At 60.0% G+C, this 20,349-nt stretch overlaps 1 protein-coding gene across 1 annotated transcript in view; it reads right to left on the minus strand.

The window, feature by feature from the left end:
- Positions 1-17,591, minus strand: part of KCNH6 (potassium voltage-gated channel subfamily H member 6) — a 30,310-nt gene extending 12,719 nt beyond the window's left edge. Inside the window, exons 1-5 of the mRNA XM_088519922.1 lie at positions 17,516-17,591; positions 13,862-14,092; positions 7,238-7,393; positions 3,709-3,818; positions 1,456-1,768 (exon numbers count right to left, since the gene is read on the minus strand). Of these exons, the coding sequence (XP_088376048.1) occupies positions 1,456-1,768; positions 3,709-3,818; positions 7,238-7,393; positions 13,862-14,092; positions 17,516-17,591 (886 nt within the window). The remainder of the gene's footprint in view (positions 1-1,455; positions 1,769-3,708; positions 3,819-7,237; positions 7,394-13,861; positions 14,093-17,515) is intronic.
- Between the last annotated feature and the right edge of the window lie 2,758 nt (positions 17,592-20,349).

Below are 20,349 nucleotides of genomic sequence, written 5' to 3' on the forward strand. Positions count from 1 at the left end.
CTTCTTCAGGGCATCTCCTGACATGGGATGCCCAACCTGAGATGCCTGCAAGGGACCTGCTTTTCAGGCAGCTTACCCACCTTCTCACCACGAAACCTCCTTCAGGGAGTTACCAAAATACAGAGTATCCAACAACCTTAGCTACCTCTGAAGATAGTGGTGGGTTGGGCAGAAGTCCCAATGAAACGCAGCAGGAAGGGACGTCAAGTATTGGCATGGAAGGAGGTGAGTGAAGAGGCAGGTTTCCTCCATATCTCCAAGCTCTAACGTGGCCAATGCAGCTCTTGAGCTGCTGCCCTGATTCTTGTTCAGGGAGCTGGGTTGGGAGCTGAGCAGTGCTCTCACATGGATGAATCCTCTACCCCCACGCTCCAAAGGAGACCTTGGAGATTTCCCCCAAAGAAGAAATAGAGCCAGGCTGGGGCTTGATCTGGGCACTGCTGCCCCAGGTGCTGGTTCCTGGCTGTCCACACCAGGGACCTGCTGGACCTGCCCAGGCCAAGCACCTGGTTTTCCCACCTGAGGACACCCAGATGCAGGAGCAGGGAAGAGGTCCTGGAGGTGGCTGGCTCATGGACTGCCTCTTGGTAAGGTGCAGCCATGGACGGGGCACAGACCCGGGCCCAGAGATTCAGAAACACTCTTGAGCACTCTAACTGTTGTGTCCCATCCCGTCTATCTCCTATGAGCAGGGCAGAGTTATTTGTTCAATTTTCCACTCCCTCTATCCTTTGCATTCTAATATCAGCCCAAGAGATGTCACTTTGGTGGCTGAAGACACTTTGAACACGCACAGTTAGCACTGACCTTCCCACTGCTCAGCCTTCTCCTTGGATCCTTTCCCCTTCCTCCATGCTATATCCCTCCTCCTGAGGGTCCATAAACTTTGACTATTTGAGGAGCCATAACCCCCTACCCCATATTCACTAGCCAGGCACCACAGACCCATCTCTCTCTGTCCTTCCTAATGGATGATGCTTTTCTTGACTGCTTTCCATCTTGTTTGTCAAGATGATGAGAACAAGAGATGGAGAAGGGACTACCACGGTGAAGGTACATTGCCTCCAAACACACAGAGGTGGATTTGTTGGTGTTTAATTTGCCTCTAATGAATTGCACCTGCCAATTGACCCCTTCTTCCCAGGGAAGGCAGGATGGGGACTCAGGATGCCTCTTACAAGGCAGATCTGTGAGGCAGCCAAACACAAGACCGTGACGTCTCACACGTTTCACCCACAAAAACACAGATGGGTCTATTTAAAGAGCAGAACCTTGTCTACACAGGGAAACACATCAAAACCAGTGTGTTTTTAAGAAGACCCCACCTCATCAGCGCAGTGTATGAGACCTCCCCCCATGACGTGCCCAGGAGGACACTTAGTGGAGCCCCAGCTGCCGCAGCCCAGGACCACCGCTCCCGCAGTAGGACAGAGAACTCCATGGGTTTTCCCCTACCTGAGTTTGCCCTCCTTTCCCTGAATTTTCTCTGGAACTCAGACCTCGCGGCCTCAAAGTTGTCCAAGGAGGAGACCCTGCGGAGGCTGTGGAAGCTGCCCCCGGGGCGAGACCGAGCCAAACCCCAAGCAGCATATGACCCTGGCGGGCCCGGCAAGGGAGGTGCTTGTTTCGGGGATGAGTGTTGTACGGTGGGATCGGCCTCCAGGCTTGGCCTCCTCTCCTTTTCCAGGAGGGATTCGGTCTCTGACTGCATACAGTTCTCCTTGGGCGATGTCTTCAAGTCCCTCAAAATCAGGGAGTCACCACCAGGCTTTAAGACAGCCAGGAGAAAGCGTTTCATTAGAAGGGGTCATCGAGTGCTGGGAAGGGGGAAAGGAGGGGGAAGCTGGGAGAGGTAAGAGGAAAGGCAGAGGGCTGGGAAGCGCTGCTGGTTCGTGAGTTCAGCTCCAAACTGGACCAGAACCGAGGGTGCTTTGTGGCGCAGCTACCGAGTCCTCAAGGACTTGGCAGCTTCAACATCTCTCATAGCAGAGACAGTCCCACCAGCTGCCTCCTGCTCCCTGGGGGCTGAGCGAATGCAGGGCGATTTGCAAGGCATTGCTGAGCAGATGAGAAGCAGGCCAGAGCAAGAAAAGAGGAAACTAGAGAGAGGTTTTCCTGGAGAACATGCCTTGAGATGCTCTTTTCTGGGTTGTACCTAAGTCCCACCACTGGACCTGCCCTGTCCTCATTCACTGCAAGAGTTCAGCCCACCAAGGAGAGTCAGTGCTCCAGGCCCTGTGCTGGTGTCTGCTGGAGGTGATGTGCTCTGCACCAGGAAGCGCTGGAGAAGCTGCTGGGCTTGCAAACTCTGTCACATGTGGTCCTACCTCTCCTACACACCCTTTGGCCATTGTGCAAGGTCTTTTTTTCCTGGAGACATAAAGTTTGTCCAGCCTTTAATGACTCCTGCAATGGGGTGCACAAAGCAACCACCTTCTGGGGCAGAAATCGGAGTGCCTAAGCCCATTCCAGTCATATCCACAGGAAGGACTGTGTTTTCTTGCCCACGTGCCTAAGGCAACAAAAAGGTTGTGGCACCTTTCACCGTCCCTAAGGGTCCTGCTATTCCGGGATGTCTTGAGTGAATGCTCCGCTGGCCTGACATTGCTTGGACCAGACTCTGCTGGTGGTGGGTCACCAGGTTGTGCTCAGAGCATCTAATAGCACAGCATATGTCTTTCCTGTATGAATACCTCAAAATGCTGCAGTGCCCTATGTCCTTTCTACATGGGAGCACCTCGAGCCTTTAGCAGCACCGGTGTCCTTGAGATTGATATACCTAGAGCATCTCGCGGTGCTACACATGTCTTCAGCTTTCCATAGGCAGAACCTTGGATAAGACAGGTACCTTTCACCAAATCATGTCTGCAATTTAGAGAAGCAGCTATATCCAGTCTGTCTGGATATACTTTATACAGCAACAACCTAGTGCCTGGACATACCTCAGCAACCTTCTGCCTCCACCTAGGATGTCTGAGAACACAACATGTCTTTGCCTGGAGGAACCTGCACTTTTAGCAGTCAAGAAGGTAATGAAAACAACAGCTCCGTTGCAAAAGGTCACAGATATTTTTTCAGCATAGTCGGCAACGATAGCATCACCCTCCAGTACAAACACAAAATCCTTGCTGCAGTAACGGGGGAGCTGGCGCATTATGGAAGGTCCCTGGAAGGACCGAGAAGCCAGCACTGCCGATGCTGCCTGGGATGGGACATGCACTGCCAGGAAAACGTGAGGAAAGGCGACATTTCAAGGCATGCCTGCAAGTCATCGCCACTTGCGCTCCTTGCTCAGACCAGACCTGCGTTAGTCTCCCTGCAGCCACCAGCACATTCCCCCTCCAGGACAGCGCATCCCATATTCCTCGCAGGCTCCGTGCGGACCCGTGCAGCATCCAGGCAACTTGCACTACCGAGCTGGCCCTTCTCCTGCGGCGTCCGCAGGCCGGTGCGTGTGTCCTGCAAACCTCTCCCAGGCCGGCCCCTCGCAGCGACAGCCTCCAGCTCTACCCCATGCGACCAAGGCAGCACCGCTCCCTGCCAGCCCTGCCAAGGCTCGTGCTCAGCACCGACCCGTCGCAGGAGCCGCCACCACCGGACACGGCACCAGCCACAGCAGCCAAAGGGGAACGGGGTGGGGAGAGCCGAGGAAGAGACCCGGGTCCTAGCCTGAGGCATGGACTTGTATCAGACGAAGGCTACGGTTACCTTTCCATAGTCAATGGCTACTCCATCAAACTCACTGGTGGGCAGAGATTTCCGCTGGATTGTGAGTCGCCGCAGGGACGGGAGACTAAACTTCAACCTCCTACCTTGACCTTGTTAAAAAGAAAAACACAGACAAAACACAAGAGACACAAATGTAACCTAGCTGCACACGACGGCTGGAGCGGGGCGGCCGGTGAGCGCTGGGGCAGGGGAACCGGCTGCAGGGGCCTCCCGGTTGGGCTCCTGGTGGCCAGGGGAGCTCCACGTCCTCCTGGGCTGGCAGTGGCCGCTCTCCTGCTTTGCCCCTGGGCTGGGGCTGTGCCACACACCAGGGTTTTTGGCTAATCCCTGCCAGGTCAGCACCGAATCAGTTCCATAGGGCAGAACCCGGCAGCTCCATCGCGCGGTGAGGGGAGCTTGGAGAGCAGGAGCCCGGCTTTCCTCGAGGGCCGCTCGCCCTCCTGCTGCAATCCTGCAGCCTGGCCGGGGCTCGGGGAGGAGAGCAGACCCCACAGCACCTGGAACACGGGGCTGCTCCAGCTCCTCTCCTCCCCAAAACGGCTCGGCTCTCACAGCTCCAAAAGCACCCGAGCGCGGTGGAGAACCCCTGCGCCCTGCCATCCTCGCAGTGCGTTTCCCACTCCTTGTCCAGCACTGGAGGACACCTGTGCCACATGTCCCATCCTCCTCCAGCAATCTCGCTCTTCCCATGCTGGCTCAGGGCTCCTACCAGCTCAACCACTGCCGCTCAAGGAGGATCCAGGCTTAGCACTTAGCAGTCGCCTACGCTTGCAGATGCAAGATGGAAAGGTGCAGAAGATGTTTAAACTAGTTAAAGAGGTTAAAGCCACTTAAGGGATTTGCACCTGAAGGAAACTGAGCCTCTAAATCTCCTTGGTGGGACTTGGGAAAAAATAAAAATCAGACTGTAAGTTTCTAAAGCATTTTAAAATGTATCTCTAGCTTTTATTTTTTGTTTGTTTTTCCTGAAGTTATTCTGGACTTGAGGTGAGGGGATGCTGGAATGAAGGCTGATGTGGCTGTGCCCTCACTGCCACCACTGATGAGGAGGACAAGTCATCGGAGCTCTGGGGACCGATGGCAAGGGAACCACCTGGGTTAATGGCACTAGGAGAGGAAAGGTAGAGCAGGGCTGAGAGCAAGGGGCAAAGCGGGAGCCATGAGTGTGGGACAACTGTGTGGAGCAGACACTGAACCGGGATAAGGACGTGGGGCTGGATGTAGGCACCATGGCTGGGTGGGAAAGGGGACGGAGAAGCTCCAAGGACCACCAAAGGGGCTGGAGGACTGGTTCAAGCAGAGGTGGTCCAGGCCAGGTGGATCTCCCTTGCCCAAGTTGGGAAGCTGGAGGTGAGGTCACCTAAGGCAAGAAGGACCCAGAGAGAGGAGCTTGGGACAAGATGGGAGTGAGGAAGGATAGGGAGAAGGAGTAGGACTTGGAGAGGAACCCCCAGAAATCCTCCCCAGCAGCACCAGAGTGAGATGCCGGGTCCGTGACCATGGCCCGCAGTGACAGAATGTCTCATGGAGGCCAGGCCGACCCACCGAGGAGACAACGGCCTCCTGCTGCAACAGGCAGACCCCACTAGCTCAGACAGCAGCACGTGCATCTCCTCCTGCTTCGAGCCTCCTGCTTCCGTCCCGGGCCAGCTCCGGCATCCACCTGGTCTCGGTGGAACCATCCGAGCTCATCGGAAAAGCCCATCCCTGGGACAACCGAGGATTGCTCTTCTGCTGGGCCAGTGAGCGGAGCTGGCTCAGCAGAGCCCCGCAGGTGCAAGGCCATGTAGGGCCACGAGCCAGCCACAGAAATCCCTTGCTTAGCTCAGCTTCACCCCACATTAAAAATTAAGTGGTGTTAATCCAATGTTAGGTGATACTTTGGCTGACTTTCCTTATGCCTTGGTCCTCCATTAGCAATAATATCTCTTGATGGCCCAGAGAAGAGATCCCGGGATGTGGGGGGAGCTACATGATCTCTAGAAATGCATCCTTTTCCATAAGAGAAAGTGGCGTTTTTGAGTTGCTGTTCAATTTTGGCAGGATTTGCTTCCATTCACTTAGCCTTGATACATAACCCATGAGCTATGTGAAGCTCCGGTCTCTCCGGTGAGAAAGGAGACATCTCCCGCCCTCCTACCTTGGCAGGGACAACCCAAACTCAGGGCCCTCGCAGCAGCCCAGAGCCCGTGCCAAGGCCAGGCCACCCTTGCGAGCAGCCGACTTGTCCCACACGCGCCATCCACCAGCCCGTGGCCGTGTCATTGAAGGCTCTTCGGAAACCCTACGCACGAGAGGCCGATCGGGGATCGCACGGGCAACGCTGGCATCTCCCTGCTCCTCGGGGCTCGCCTCTGCAGCCCGAGCAACGCTCCTTGGGCTCTGCAATGTAATATTGAGCGCTCAGGAAATCAGTAAGTGCCGCTTCTATGCCCACAGCCAAGCTCACACCACCAGCTACCCGAGATCGGATCCAAATGCCTAATATTTCAAGACGTATCGACAGCTGAGGAGGCTGGTGCCAGCGACGCTGGTATTTCGAGTGTACTTAGCGGCTCATTCAGACTTGTGTTAAAGTAGATGTTAACTGATATTACAATGACAAACCAAAGAGAGCAAACTCGCTGCTTCATAGCCAGGGCAACACGTGCCCAAGCCAGACGTCCACACACACGCGTGTCTCCCCTGGCACATGAGGCCACGTATGCAAACACATCAGCGGCTCCGGCGCAGACACATACACCGCAAGTGAATGCATTTAATGCGTTTAAACTCCTACTGATGCACCAACTCGACAGACGCGCTTGGCAGAAGGCCCCGGTGTGTCCCCAGCACTGCCACACACAGTGGCATGGGGGGATAGACCTGGCTTGGTCCCCTGCAGTAACTTTGACCCATGTATTTCAGCCCGACTCAAAGCAGGGTAGTGAAATGCATCTCTGCAGCGGGTCGAATGCATCTTTTGGCATCTGAATACCTCTTCGTATGAATACCTAAATGGGAGTCTGAATGTCCCCTGCCTTGAAAAGTCCCTGTAAACCCACCCAGGGCTGAGGCTTGTGGGAGACACGGCCAGTGAGGCTGGAAACCTTCCCCCAGCACTGAGCAAGGCCCTCTCGGGACTAAGGGTGCCCTCACCTGCTGCCCCCAGCACCCGCTGCAGCCCCTGCCCGCGGGGACCCTCCGTGTCCCCAGCCCTGGAGCACCCTGAGGCGGGAGCCCCTTGCAGCAGCGCAGGGCAGCGGCGCTCCAGAGCCCTTTTCCATGTTGCTTCCGAGCCGGATCAGGGCACTGACGGGAGGGCTCTGCCCCCGGGTCCGTGTCCCCCAGGAGGAGGTGCCCGGGCCGGACTGCGCGGCTCCAGCCCTGCGTTGCATGGGATTAACTGGTCTGTAGAGCTCCTTGGAGAGCCGTCCTCACCTGCAGCATGGCGGAAGATGCCCCCGAGGCCACCAGCGCCCTCTCCCCCTCGGTCCCCGCTGTGCCCACGCGCCCGCTGGCCACTCACCCGAGCGCCAGCTCTGCGACAGCCGGTGGTGCAGGCTCCGGCCGGCGCTCTTGGCCACCAGCTGCGCCAGGTCCTCGAAGTTGAGGATGAACATGATGACGACGCCTTCCTCGTTCTTCACCGGCACCACGTCCACCAGGCAGCGGAAGCACGAGGCTGCGCAGAGCAGAGACAGGGCTCAGGGACCGCCAGGCCACTGCCACCACCACCCCCTGTTTGCAGCCCCCAGCTTTACCCAAAGGGATTTGGTTTAAGCATCTGGGTGTAATTCCTCACTGTGGGAACGGAGCATTGGAAAGCCTGAGCCCTTAGGGAGGGTTGGCCCTCTGCATCGTGCTCACTAGGAATTGCTTCTTGATTTATTTATCATTATTTCTTTTTTTTTTCCAGGACAGTCATTTTTATTCCTGTATTCAGCCTTGCAATGGAAGTGTCACCCCCTCCCTACGGGGGCTGTTTGCGATCGAGGTGATGGTCGTTGCAATCACGAGGTAGGTTCCAGGCCTGATTCTGGCTGCCTCCTGCACCCGCATCCCAACACCCAGCCTGTCCCCAGGTCCAAACCCTTTTGCATGGTGAGACATCAGCCACGAGCCTCCAGAAGCGCTGGCCTTTTCCGTTCCCATTTTGGTGGCTAGAATGGTGTGGAGAGACAGGAAAACTCTTGCAAAGGAAAACAGCCGGTTTCCACGGGAATTTTTGCCCGGCCGGCATCCCTTATCTCCTGTACCCTATGGCAGCAGGGGCCGGGGCGAAGGGCACTGCCGGCTGCTCCATGCGCCGTTTCCAAGAGTGCGGGGCCTCCCGTAATCAGGAGCAGATGGCCGGCAGCGGGGAACTTCAAAATCCGCCGTGACGTCAGCGGGGCGCGCGCACACACACACGCGGACGGGCAAGAAATGGATACGGGTAAATCCGTTTAAAGGGCCAGGCGGCCGGGATTATTCCCCGCTTGCTTCATTTCATCGTTGTTCACCGCACGGGGAGGAAATCCACTTAAAGGCATGCGGCGGGGAGGAGGCGCGTGGGGATTTGCGTCGGATAAAGCCATTTGGGAGGGAAGCCTGGGCGCACCGGAGCTGCCGCGGGCGCCGTGATGCCGGGATGGAGAAGAAACGAGGCCCCTTCTGCACCGTCCTCCATGCCTATTGTCCCAGGGTCCCTGCTGCGAGCCCAGGGCTCCCTTTGGAGCAGGGAATGGCCACAGGGAGCCTCATGGTGGTGGGAGCTGTGGCAGGGGAAGGGTTAACGCCAGCCCCAACCTGGGCCCAGTCTAGAGGGACAGAAGGAGCAGCTGGGAGCTGGCCTGGCTTTGGAGGGAGCTGTTGCTTGGAATGACGTTGGGGGTGAATTTAGGGCCCAGGGACTGTTCTGGGGCATCTGGGCACTCGCCGCCCTCCCTGTGCTGTGTTGGAGGTGGCAGATGAAGCGGTGGCATCGCAGCCGCTGCGGGAGTGAGCTGTGCCTCGAGGTGTGAATCCCCTCGCTCCGGCACCGGGCGGGATGTCACCACGTGGACAGAGCTGAGGGTGCTCCTGGAACCAGGTTTCGGCTGCAGGGGCCGCTGACCTGGCCTGGGGGTCCAAACCAGCCCTGGGAGGGACCGTCCCGGGCCAAATGTCTTCGCTCCACTCCCTCCCTCACTCCTTGATGGCCCCATCCATGTTCCCGGCTCTTCCCTGCAGCTGTTCAGCTCATCTGCCTCCATCGTCTAATTCCCTCCAGCTTCTGGAGGGTCTCTGGGGGAATCCTGGCATGTTCACAGGCTGGCAGCGGTTTGGGGTGCAGTGTGGGGAGCTGGGGGACGTGGTGGCCATGCTCCCTCTGCCTGTCCCCAGGGCTGGTGGGGACCTGCAGGAGCCTGCGGAGCTGCTGCAGGAATCCAGTCGCACTTTGCTATGGGCAGTGGTCCGGCTCCCTCCTCCTCTCCCTTGGGATACTGCCCTGATGGCCTCAGCTTTGGTCTCCTGTGATGGATTTTCCCTTCCTGGCCTTGGGTATCATCCTGAAGCGCCTTCCAGTGCTGGGTTATCCCATTGCTTCGCCCCGGGAATGGCAGCCGGCGCTGGTCTGGCGTGTGTGTGGCCATCTGGGATGTCCTGGGCCACCTTGTCCCCTGACCTTGATAAAAGCGAGTGCTTAATAACATTAAAAATGCCCCAGTGGGCGGCCCTGCCCTTGCCAGCCGTCTTATCCCAGCAGCTAATGCCTCTGTATCATCAGCATTAAACTAATCAAGGGGACATGGGGGTTTCTGTGAGCAGGACACAAACCGCTATTGTTATGAATATTAAAAAACCCAAACAAGCTATTAATCTGCCCCGGGAGCTCTTACCGAGCCCGTCCTCCCCCGGGCAGGGGATTTAATCTGCAGGGTCTCATGGCAGAGTGGCTAAATCTACGGGATGTTACGTAAGGGACAGAGGCAGGGGCTGCCAAGGGCACGGAGGGGACAGGGACCCTGCCGGGCCCGGTGGGAGCTGAGCCCTGTGCCGGTATCCGAGGGGATGTGCGGGAAGGGCAATGCTGGAATTGCTCCCAAAGCGCTAGAAATGCCTCTCTGGGATCCTGGACTGAATCCGCGCGGTGCCTCCATCACCGTCCTGCGGATGCATCTCTTGCTCTGTGAAATCCGGAGCCTTTTCCCACATGGAAAAGCTTGGATCTGCGGGGATGCGGAGCGATTCCTGCTGCACCCCCAGCACTCCCATGACCTTATTAAGTAACGGAGCTGGATCTAAGCCCTGTGCTAGTGACTAACATCAGGAATCCTGCAGTGAGCCGAGAGCTCGTCCCTCACGAGCGATAGGGAAGGGAAAACAGGAGCCTCCAGCGATGGGAGAGTAGTGAAGAGCCCTGTGTGGACCGGGATCCTTGGAAGCAGCGAGATGCGTATCCATCCTCAAGAGAGGTGTAAGGACATGGGGAACAGTGCTCGGCACCACAGTGAGCTGCGGCCGGGCAGGATTTTTGGGAAAGAGCCTCCTCGTGAGCATTTGTTGCTGGGAGGTGTCAATGTTCATAGGTCCCGATTCGGGGCCAGGCCACCGTGTCCCCTTCCCAAGTCTCAGCCCAGCTCTGTTCAGCCCAGCATTTTCAAACAAATCCAGCTGCCCTGGCTAGGGTTAAAACCCTCGTGTTTTTACACAAGCCAAATTTGGGGATGTTCCCATCTGGTCATGCCATCCCCAACACCAGGGAGGCCGCCTTGGTCCCGCACTGGCTTGGCCACCCCTGGCTGGTCTGTTCTGCTCACGAGTCCCCCAAAAATGGCACTTTCAGAAAGCTGGAAGTGACGTGGGATAATGCGGGGAGGTGGTGGGGGCTGCTGGTGGCACCTCTGGGCCATGTTGTCCCTTGGACCAAGTTGTCCCTGTCGCAGATTCCTCCCCTGATCTGGAGATGGCGGGATGTGCCTGGGGACACACCTGGGGCTGGGGACACCGTGTGGCTGCCCCATGGGACATGTGGAGGATGCTCAAGACCCCACCAGTGTCCCCCAGTCACCCTGCAACCTTCATCCCTCCTTTCTGACCTACTGGAATGGGGGCAATTCTGGATTAAGGCACCGGTGCAATAAGTTTTCCGAGCTGATCCAAGTAAGAATGCCTGTCCCTAGGGATAGCACATGAGCTGTGTCTGCTCCAGTATGGAGTGCTGTGCACGCCGGGGACCCGTGGCACCAGCAGCCTCTGGAGCTGGTTCTCCCTGCTCACAAGCACCAAACTGGCACCGATTTAAAGCAAAACAGTGTCCGCTGCAGGGCTGGGACACGCGGCCATCGCTGGCGCCCCCCGGTCGGTGCCTGTGGACAGAGCTGCCTCCAGTGCCCGAACCCGTAATTAACCTCGTGGCCGGCGCTGGCGGGCCCAGCTGTCGAGCATCTTGTAAGGAAATTAACTTTTGACTGATCTCCTGGCTTGGGAAGGGGGGATTAGAGCGCCCACGAGGCGCAGCTGCGCTCCAGGCTTTGCCAGCGCTGCGGCCGCCCTTCCCTGGGGGTTTGTTTATTGGCCCGGGTTCAGGGCGCTTTTTTGGGCTCCCTGGAGCGCTGGGTGGCCCTATGGAGTCACGCACCCTGCGGGGGACACGGAGGGAGCGGGATGACGGCAGAGCAGCCGCGCGGGGCCAGGCCGGGCAGCGGGACGCAGCTGCGTCTCCGTCGGAGGAAACCCCTGGGGCTCCTTCTAGCACGCGGGGTAAACCAGGTAAATGACACCCTGGAGTTACCCCAGGAGCAGTTTGGTCTCCCTGGCCCATACGAGATCCCTGTTGGTCCCCAGGCTGCAGTTTGTCGCATCCCACCCCTCTTTGCAAGACCTAGGGGGGCCCCTTGCCCAGTGGGATAGAGCAGGATGCGGCAGAGGGACCCTGGGGTCCAGCTCCGGACCTTGGCCAGCCCCGGCAGCGACGCTTTCCCTGAGGACACAGCACCCATCCAAGCATCGGACCCTTCCTGCGTGCCACCAGGGCCACCCATGGGTGCCCCTTCCCTCCGATGGCTCCCGGCCCTTTTCGGCTCTGCTCGAAGCAGCCGGAGGGGCCCCAGCAAGTATCTTCCCGGTGTCATTTTGTCTCCGGCACACCGCAAAAGCGAGGAAACAACCGCGCACGCTGCGGCGCCGGGAATACCGCAGTAATAAACAGCAGGTCGGGGCTGGAGATTGGTGACGCCGCTATGAAAAGGAGGACAGGAAGGTTCGGAGCCTCCGCGGTCTAATTAAGCGGCAGCTCCCTGTAATGCGAAGGCCTTTTCTGTGCCGATAAGACCCATTTATAATGGGCTGAGCAGTCGCGGGCTGAGTGCTGGGGGGAGACAATTGGAAAGCATATTGCTAGTGGGGCTGGGTTTTAAAAATAGACATGAAGGGCTTTCTTCTAGGCTTTTTTTTTTTTTAATACAAAAAATAAAATAAAAAGAGAAGAAAACAGCTCCAAGCTGCACTGAGCTTTTCCTGGGGCCTCGGGGAAGAGCAGGGCTCGGAGGGGAGGAACGAGCATCCCGCGCTCCAGGAACTGCTGCTGCCCAAGGACGCATGAGGACGCGGGTCTGGTCCCTTTGGGATCGGGACATCCTCCTGCTCTGGCTCTTGCTGACCTGGGGTTCAGGACGGTCACAGAGAGGGGTGGGAATGGGATCCTTGTGGCCCCGAAGCCACCAGCAATGCGGACAGGGACCGTTTCTCCCCGCGTCCCTCCGCAGAGGCTCAGCCTGGCTGTGAGCGGGGGTTCGGGTACATCATGTGCCCTCGTCTCGTGCCTTCCCGGGGACGCTGGGCCCCGTCCAGCTGCTCTTAAAGATCAAGTGGCCGAGGGATGACGCCGCATCCCAGCTCTTGCGTCCGCTCACCCGTTGAGCGCCGCATTGCCCCGGCCAGGAGAGCTCAACCCAGGTCCCTTGGCCAGGCAGAGGGGATCTGGATTAACGTGTTGGGTTAAAGCAGTGCGGGGCACATAGAGCAGCACCTGGACACCAGCCCAGGAGATAGGCAGCCGGGAGCAAGGCCAGGACACCTGGGCCCCAGCCCGGGAGATACGGTGCCAGGCCGGGAGCCAGCCCTGGTGCCTTTTCTCTCCTTTCATTTCCAGCTGTTTTTCTTGCATCTTTTCCTCCCTGTGCCCTGCTGGGTTCAACTTGGCCAAGCTCCCTGTCCATAGGATCTAAAGCTATGAGGAGGAGCTGCAGGTTGAAAATAAAAAATACATAATATATATTTTTGTCCTCTAGCGAGTACTTCATGTTCTGGGTTTGCCCCACCTTTGGCGCTGGTGGGAGCCCTGGATGCTGCTGCTGTGCCGCATCAGGCACTAAATATTTATTTAACTTCCTGCAGTATTAGAACTAATCACTAGTATTTTCCATCAAAGCTTCATTTTCATCTTAACATAATTCCATCTGTGCACGCACAAGCCACATCCTGCTTGATGAAAACTCAGTGCGGCTGCCGGCAGCCACCCGGCCAGCGCCGGAACGCCACGGGAGAGCCCGGAGCTGCCTCTTGACTCCAATGGAATGACCTAATCCAGCGTGAGGAGCCTGGTACTGGATGGACTGGGCTTGCTCAGCACTGTTGACTTGCAGCTAGCATGGTTTGACCCCTTGAATTTGAGGGAGCAGCTCTCAGCCGCTTGGTGAGGTCTCCTTAGGCAGGTGAATGATGGACCTGGCACATGGCTCGTGTTGAGGGTGACCAGGAGAGCCATGTGTGAACCCAAGCACCTCTGCAGACCTCTGCATGAGCTTCGCTCATCGTTATGGACCCCATGGACAAGCCCACTATGTGTGCGGTGGGGGGCATCAATGAGCCAAGGACTCCTGAACGGGCCAATTCCCAAATGGTCCCTCGACACTTCCCATTGCACGAGATCCCGCTGTACCCAGGTGAGTGCAGAGACGGGTCCATCCAGGAGGAGCCTCCAAGGGTTGACCTTGCTCCCACCACCCTCCATCCAAACCCCAGCACCCAGAGTGATATCAAGACACAGCAGTGGCATCAGGTCCCCAAGCAGCAGTGGCTTCGCATCCAGCAAATGCCCATGGAGGGATAGGACGCAGGACCACAGCCCCCCGCCAGCTCACCCTGCTCCGAGCAACCCCGTTGGTGACCGGGCCGCGGCTCTTACTGTCTTTGCGGTAGTAGAGGATCTCCAGCTTGCACTCCTCGGAGCCCAGCAGGGCCTGCGTGAGCTGCGCGATGGAGTTCTTGGTGGTGTCGGGCCCTGTGAGGAAGTCGCAGGTGCACGGCCGCTGCATCACCTCCACCCGCGAGTAGCCGAACATCTCGCAGAAGCCGTCGTTGCAGTAGATGATGGCGCAGTTCTCCATCTGCGCGTTGGCGATGAGGAACTTGCGGTCTGTGGGGACGCAGCAAAAGGGAGGTTTAGGAGGGGGTGCTCCTGGGGACAGGTGGCCCTGGGGACAGTGGGGCAGCCCCAGCGGAGGCGAGTGGGCCAGCTCAGTGGTGTCACCCCTGGTAGGACACTCTGGGGGACGTCATGATCTTGGTGATGGTTCGAGGACCAGCCTTGGTTGGTCTGGAGGGGAGCCCAAGTTGGGCCCTCCCCACCAAAGAGCTCATTCCAGCTGGGGGTGAGCGGCAGAAGTGGTTCTAGAGAGGAAAATTCTCACAATTTCATGAGAATCGGTGACTAGCAAAAGGAGAAACCTGGACGAGGTTCCCGCTATGCAGATGGCCCTGTTCTCTAGATGCCACCTGAGCCCTGAGAAGGGCCACCACGGTGTGGTAGATGATGAGAAGATGGAGTGAGCAGGGGTGAGTGCTGAGACCCGGGAGGGATCTAGGAACCTGCTTGCAGGTGTGGATCTGCTGCTCTTTAATTTGTAGGAAGCCACCTGCAGATTTTCCCTGAAAAGCCCTTCCAAGGGAAGGAAGAGGTCCAGAACCCTTTTCCTTTCCTCAGGAGACTTATCAGGGACCTAAGTTACCTTGGAGACCTTCCACCCTTGGTCAGATTTGACCGGAAGAGGTAAGAGGAGCAGACAGAGCTTGGTTTCCATGGGAAGCCAGGCTAAAACCCATCAAGCTAATGATCTTCCTCCTAATTCTTCACAGGATAATTGTGCCCTGGGGCTGAAGCTGGAATCAGGACCTGGCTGGCCTTGGTGGCACGTGTGCCCACGTAAGCGGAAAAGGGACAAAAGAGGAAAGCGAGGCAGGGAGCAGTGCCCCCATCCTGCCACATGCATTATTTTTGAGAAATGATGGAGACTGTGGGATCCTGTGCCACAGGCTGGGGAGCTATTGGGAAGCTGTGAGCCCAAGGCCAAACAGTGCCGGGATGGGCTCCCCTTCTCCATGAGGAGCAGAGACGGAGGCCACAGGGAAGGACCTGCCTGCAGCCCGCGGGTCTGCAGAGCAAGAGCTCGATTCCCAGCTGGAGTGGCCAGGACTGGGATTGGAGCAAGCATCTCATCTCCTCCCTTGGATATAATGTAGCTGGTTGCAGAGCACCGTGCCTGGATGCCTGGAAGGGCAGCGGTGCCTCTGGCTGGGGACAGGGGCTTGGGCACCGCAATGGGGCCGGGGCAGCACCGGCTGCTGGTGCCCTCGTGCTTCTCCCAGGGTTTGGCATCTGCTCTGGGCTGCAGCCAGAGGCAGGTCAAAGCTGCCGAGGGTCCATTTGGAAGCTGCCTCTGAGCACAGACCCCAATTAATCTCCTGGATTACCCAGGAATGGCATCTGCAGCGCGTTCGTGCCAGATCCCCAGCGCGCACTTGCTCTCCCAGGCTCGCCGGGAGCCAAGCGCCGGCCTCGCTCAAGGGCTCAGGAAACCTCCTGCTCCTCCCGGCAGGCAGCCCTGGCCCCGGCACGGACCAGGGGGACCCCAGCAGGACCCGGGGGATGGATCCCCCGCTCCCTAGTGCCACTTCCCGGGTCCCTGCAGGCTGTCAGCCCTGGAGGAGGCTCTCCCAGCACAGCCGGTGCTCCCAGGCTCTGCAGGGGGCAGAAACCCTCTGGGGAGGTGGCGTGGGGATCTGCAGCACCAGGCTGGACCTTCTTGGTGACTTGTCTCCAGCATCAGATCCAACGTGGGTGAAAGCCAGGGAGAAATGGCCAAGCTCTAGTGGGCCAAAGCAATGCTCGTCACTGCCCCAGAGTGGCTTTGAGGGGAATCCCTTCTCTCACTGCTTGCTCTTCCCTTTGCCAAGCAGGATGGAAAGGGTTTTTCCCCGAAGGAAGAGGGGCAAGGAGACAAGAAAAACATCACGTTCAAGCATTTCCAAATCCCGCTCCTCTCCTGGCCTCGCTTTGTTCACATTGCCTTGCCAGCTGGAAGAGGATGCGCAGGAGATGCCCCTCCACCAAAGCTGCTTGTCGGAGGATGCCCTAGTCATCTGCGATGAAAATTTGGGCCGGCACCTCCAGCCCCAGCAGGATGGGGCAGGGACAGAATAAGGCATGGGGGCATTTACTGCATTTCCACTGCCCTGGCGGTGGCTATGCTGATCCAAAGTGATGGGACCAAGACCATGACCAAGACAGAATTCCTGGTGGGAAGTTTTGCCTCGGTGCCACTTTCTGCACCCACCTCCCCTTGCAGATTTGCCCCCACTCTGCAGCATCCGGAGCTCAGGGTGCAGCCAGGGGGAGCAGCTGAGCTGGGGCTGGATGAGCACGAAGCACTGGGAGGAAACACTGGACTGGGGGCTCCAATGGGGTGGGGGGCACTTACAGGGAGCCGGTTGCACCCATGGGAGCTGCAGGAAGGCAGCAGCATCTGCAAGCAGGGCGGGGAGCAGCATTTGGGCCAGCACCTGTCGGGTGGCCGGGCGGCTGCGGGGGGCCCTTCGGGCAGGCGCCGCCTGGCCCGTGTCTGTCACAGCCACCGGGCCTTGCACAGGGAGGCGGCGGGGACGCTCTGCCGGTGCCCCCGCTGCTCCCCAGACGCTGCTTCCCCTGGGCACTGATAGGAACCAGGGACAGTTTTTCTCACTTCCCGTTCCCGGGGTCACGTCACTCACTGCCAGATCCGCCAGGGACCTTCGCCCGCCCGGCAAACTCGGAGACAAACCAGGCGCTTGGGGAGGGGGCCGTGCAGTGCCCTCCACCCCCCCTCCAGAGCACAGCAAACGGGGGGACCCTGTCCCCCCACTCACCTCCCAGTGTCCCCAATCACACAAGGACGATCCGGGCCCTGCGCGGTGCAGTGAAAGCTCGAGCTAAAGCGGAGCCGTCGCCGCTGCCGCCCCGCAGCCCCCAGGCAGCCGCCCGCGAACCCCCCAGCTCCCCGAGGCACGCAAACTCTTTGCTATATTTGACACTAAAACCAGCCAAAAAATTCATATAAAGGGATTACTTGGAGCAACTGCAAATGGCAACGTCTCACCGGGGACGGCTTTCTCGGCGCGGAGTTGAAGGCAAATAGGCAGAGCGCCCGTCTGCGCTGGCGGGCGCCCATCTCCCACCCGCGCTGCCGGCCTGGGACTTCCCCGTCCCTGCGCCCCAGGGACCCCCTGCCAGCACCGAGGGGGAGGGTGGAATCTGGCGGGGAGGCTGCCTGGGGCCGGGGTCTCTCAGCCCAGAGCCAGACAGGGGGGACCCGAGGGGCAGGGACAGCTTGTCCCTTGCAGCTCCCGCTCTATAAATACCGTCGGGGACATGGTCTGGCTGTCGCCTACCCCTTCGCCCCCACGGAGGGGGACACAGAGGCACCTTGTTCTCCCCGTCCCGACACCTGCGCCCGCGCCGTCCCCCCGCCGGGTCCCCCCCCCCCGCCACGGGGAGTTTGGGGAGCGCCGGGGGCTCGGTACTCACTTTGCCCTTCAAATTTGCGGATGATGGTGTCCAGGTAGGTGTTCTGGGGGGCCACATGGCCCCGGCGCACCGGCATCGCGCCGCCGCCGGCCCCGCCGCGGGGGCGGCCCCGGCCCCGCTCCCGGCCCCGCGCCCGGGCCCGGCCCGGCTCCGCCTCGCCCCGGCGCTCGCCGCGCTCTGGAGCGGCGCCGGGCCGGGGCTCCCGCGCTGCCGGCGGCCGGAAGGGGGAACCCCTCGGCCCTCCCCGCCTCGCCCGGCTCCGGGCGGGGGCGGCTGCGAGGATGAGGATGGAAGGCGGGGGGGGAGGAAGGGGAAGGGGGGAGGCCCCGCTTGAAGAGGCGCGAGGGGGGTAATAGAATAAAATAATAATAGTAGAAATGCCCAAAGTGCTTAGTCACCGCTGCCCCGCTCCGGCGGAGGCTCCGGGGCAGAGCTGTCAACAGCAACAGCTGCGAGCAGGGAGCGGGCGGCCCCCCCGAGCCCCCCCCGGCCGGGACGGCCCCGCGGGGCAGCGCGGTCGCCGTCCTGGGGCTCCGCGGCGGGGACGGGGTCGGGGGGAGGCTGCGGAGTGGGGTCCTTGGGGGTGCTGGGGCTCGGGGGAGCGAGGAGATGGAGGCTGGGGGATGGAGTGGGGGGTTTGGGGGTGCCGGGGGCTGAGGGATGGAGTGGGGGCTCTGGGAGAGCTGGAACACTGGGGTGATGGAGGGGGGCTCTGGGAGGGGTGCCGGGAGGAATGGGGGTGCAGGGGGTGCAGGGTGCTGGAGGACGAAGGGGTGTTGCAATGAGGGGGTGCGAGGGGAGGACAGTTGTAACTGAAGGGAGCGCTGGGGACTCTAGGGGTGGAGGGGTGCTGGGGGGTGGTGGGTGCTGGGGGGTGGTGGGTGCTGGCGGAGGAGGTGCAGGATGAGGGTGGCGCTCAGGTGCAAGGGGAGGTGGGGAAGGGGCGATGGCCGGGGCTGGGATGGAGGGTGGCAAGGGGGGGTGCGAAGGGGGGACTGCGGGAGCTGCAGCAGCGGGGATGAGGGGTACAAGGGCGCAGGGGGGATGAGGGGTGCAAGGGCGCAGGGGGTAGAGGAGGCGTCGCAGGGGGCAGAGGTGCAGGGGGTAGAAGTGGGAGAGGTGATGGGGCAGAGGAGGGGGGAAGAGGAGCAGGTGATGGGTTGTCGTGGGGTGCAGGAGTGCAGAGGTCAAAGGAAGGATCTGTGCGGGGTGCAGGCTGCGAGGGGGCTGGTGGGATCCGAGGAGGAGGGTGCCGGGCTGTCAGGATGCAGGGGCAGCCGGGGGTGTGGGGGCATGGAGGCTGCCGAGGCTGGAGGTGCCGGTGGATGGAGGTGCCGGTGGATGGAGGGTGCCGGTGCTAGTGGGTGCCGGGTCTGGGAATTCCGGGCTGGGGGGTGTCGTTGTTGGGGATGCCGGACCTAGAGGGTACCAGACTGGGGGATACTGGACAGGTGGTACCGGGTCGGGGTACTGGACCGGAAGTGCCGGACTAGGAGTGCCAGACGGGGGATGTCAGACCGGGGGTACTGGGCTGGGGTGCCGGACCGGGAGTGCCGGACCGGGGATACCGGACCGGGGCTATGGGGCTGGGGTGCCAGACCGGGGGTACCGGAGCGGGGATACCGGGTTGGGGTACCGGAGCGGGGGTACCGGAGCGGGGGTATCGGACCGGGGGTACTGGACGGGGGTACCGAACCGGGGGTACCGGACCGGGGGTGCCGGCGCTGCGGGCGGCGGGTGCCGCGGGCGCTGTCCGCCCGCCGCGGTGCTGAAGGGCCGGGCGGGCCGGGGGGGGCCGCTCCGGGCCGGGTCCCGCTGCCCCCCGCTCCCCGGACGGGGGGAGGCTGGACGGGCGGGGGGGTCCCTCGGGGCCCCGGGGACGTGGAGGGACCCGGGGGCTCTGCGGGGCACGGAGGGTCCTGGGCAGGGGGGTCTCCATGGGATCCTGGGGGCTCTGCAGGGCTCTGGGGAGTCCTGGGGGGGGGGTCCGGGGGTCCTGGGGCTTCTGCGCGGCACCGAGGGTCCTGGGGGGGCTCTGGGGGTCCCGGGCGCTCTGCGACGCTGCCCTGGTCGCTGCTGACCCCCAGCCCACGTCTCTGCACCCCTCTAGGGAGGAGGCTGAAGCCCCCTCTCTCCTGGAGCAGCCCCTCTGGCCACCCCTCTGCCCACTCCTGGTCCCTAATGCTAAGGACAGTGTCCACCGAGGGGCTTTTTATTATTGTTTTGTCATGCACGATTTTTCAGGCATGAAATTGGTCTAAGAGGATTATGGTCCATTATCATCAGCAGGAGTGTTTTGCTGGGATTTTCAATTAATATTCCAGTGCACCTTAGGAATTCATCAAAGGGGCACCCAGCAGCACCCAGCCGAGCTCCCTCCTCTCCTTGCAGCAGTAGAGCAAGTGGGTGGGCAAAGGCGACTGCTCAGAAAGGCCGTCTCGGAGCCCTGGCGCTGCTTTTATCTCAGCTGCTTGTGGAACTCAACCTTCCCCAGCGGAGAAAAACTTGTTCCATTGTTCGAGAGGGTGAAAAACCCATTATCTCCCCCCTCCACTTTGCGCGCTGCCTCTGCCGTGATTTACTGCGAGGCGTGGAGGATGTTGTGCTCTATATTACACAGATGCAGCTTAATAGTGTGGGGGAGGGAGCGGGACGCGGCGTCCAGGCTCCTGCCTTCTCGGTTTTCTTGTTGATCTACCGGGTGACTCGAGGGAGACAGCTCCATGCCGCAATTTCCTCAGTAGAAAATAAGGATGCTGGTCATTCAGCCTTGTAAAAGTGCTCCGAGATTCCTGGGTGACCAGCTCTGCAAGGGAAAGCAAACTCCTGTTATT

Source organism: Tinamus guttatus, unplaced genomic scaffold, assembly GCF_059628265.1.
Source record: "Tinamus guttatus ecotype Peru unplaced genomic scaffold, ASM5962826v1 Tinamus_guttatus_pri_ptg000075l, whole genome shotgun sequence".
NCBI lineage: Eukaryota > Metazoa > Chordata > Aves > Tinamiformes > Tinamidae > Tinamus > Tinamus guttatus.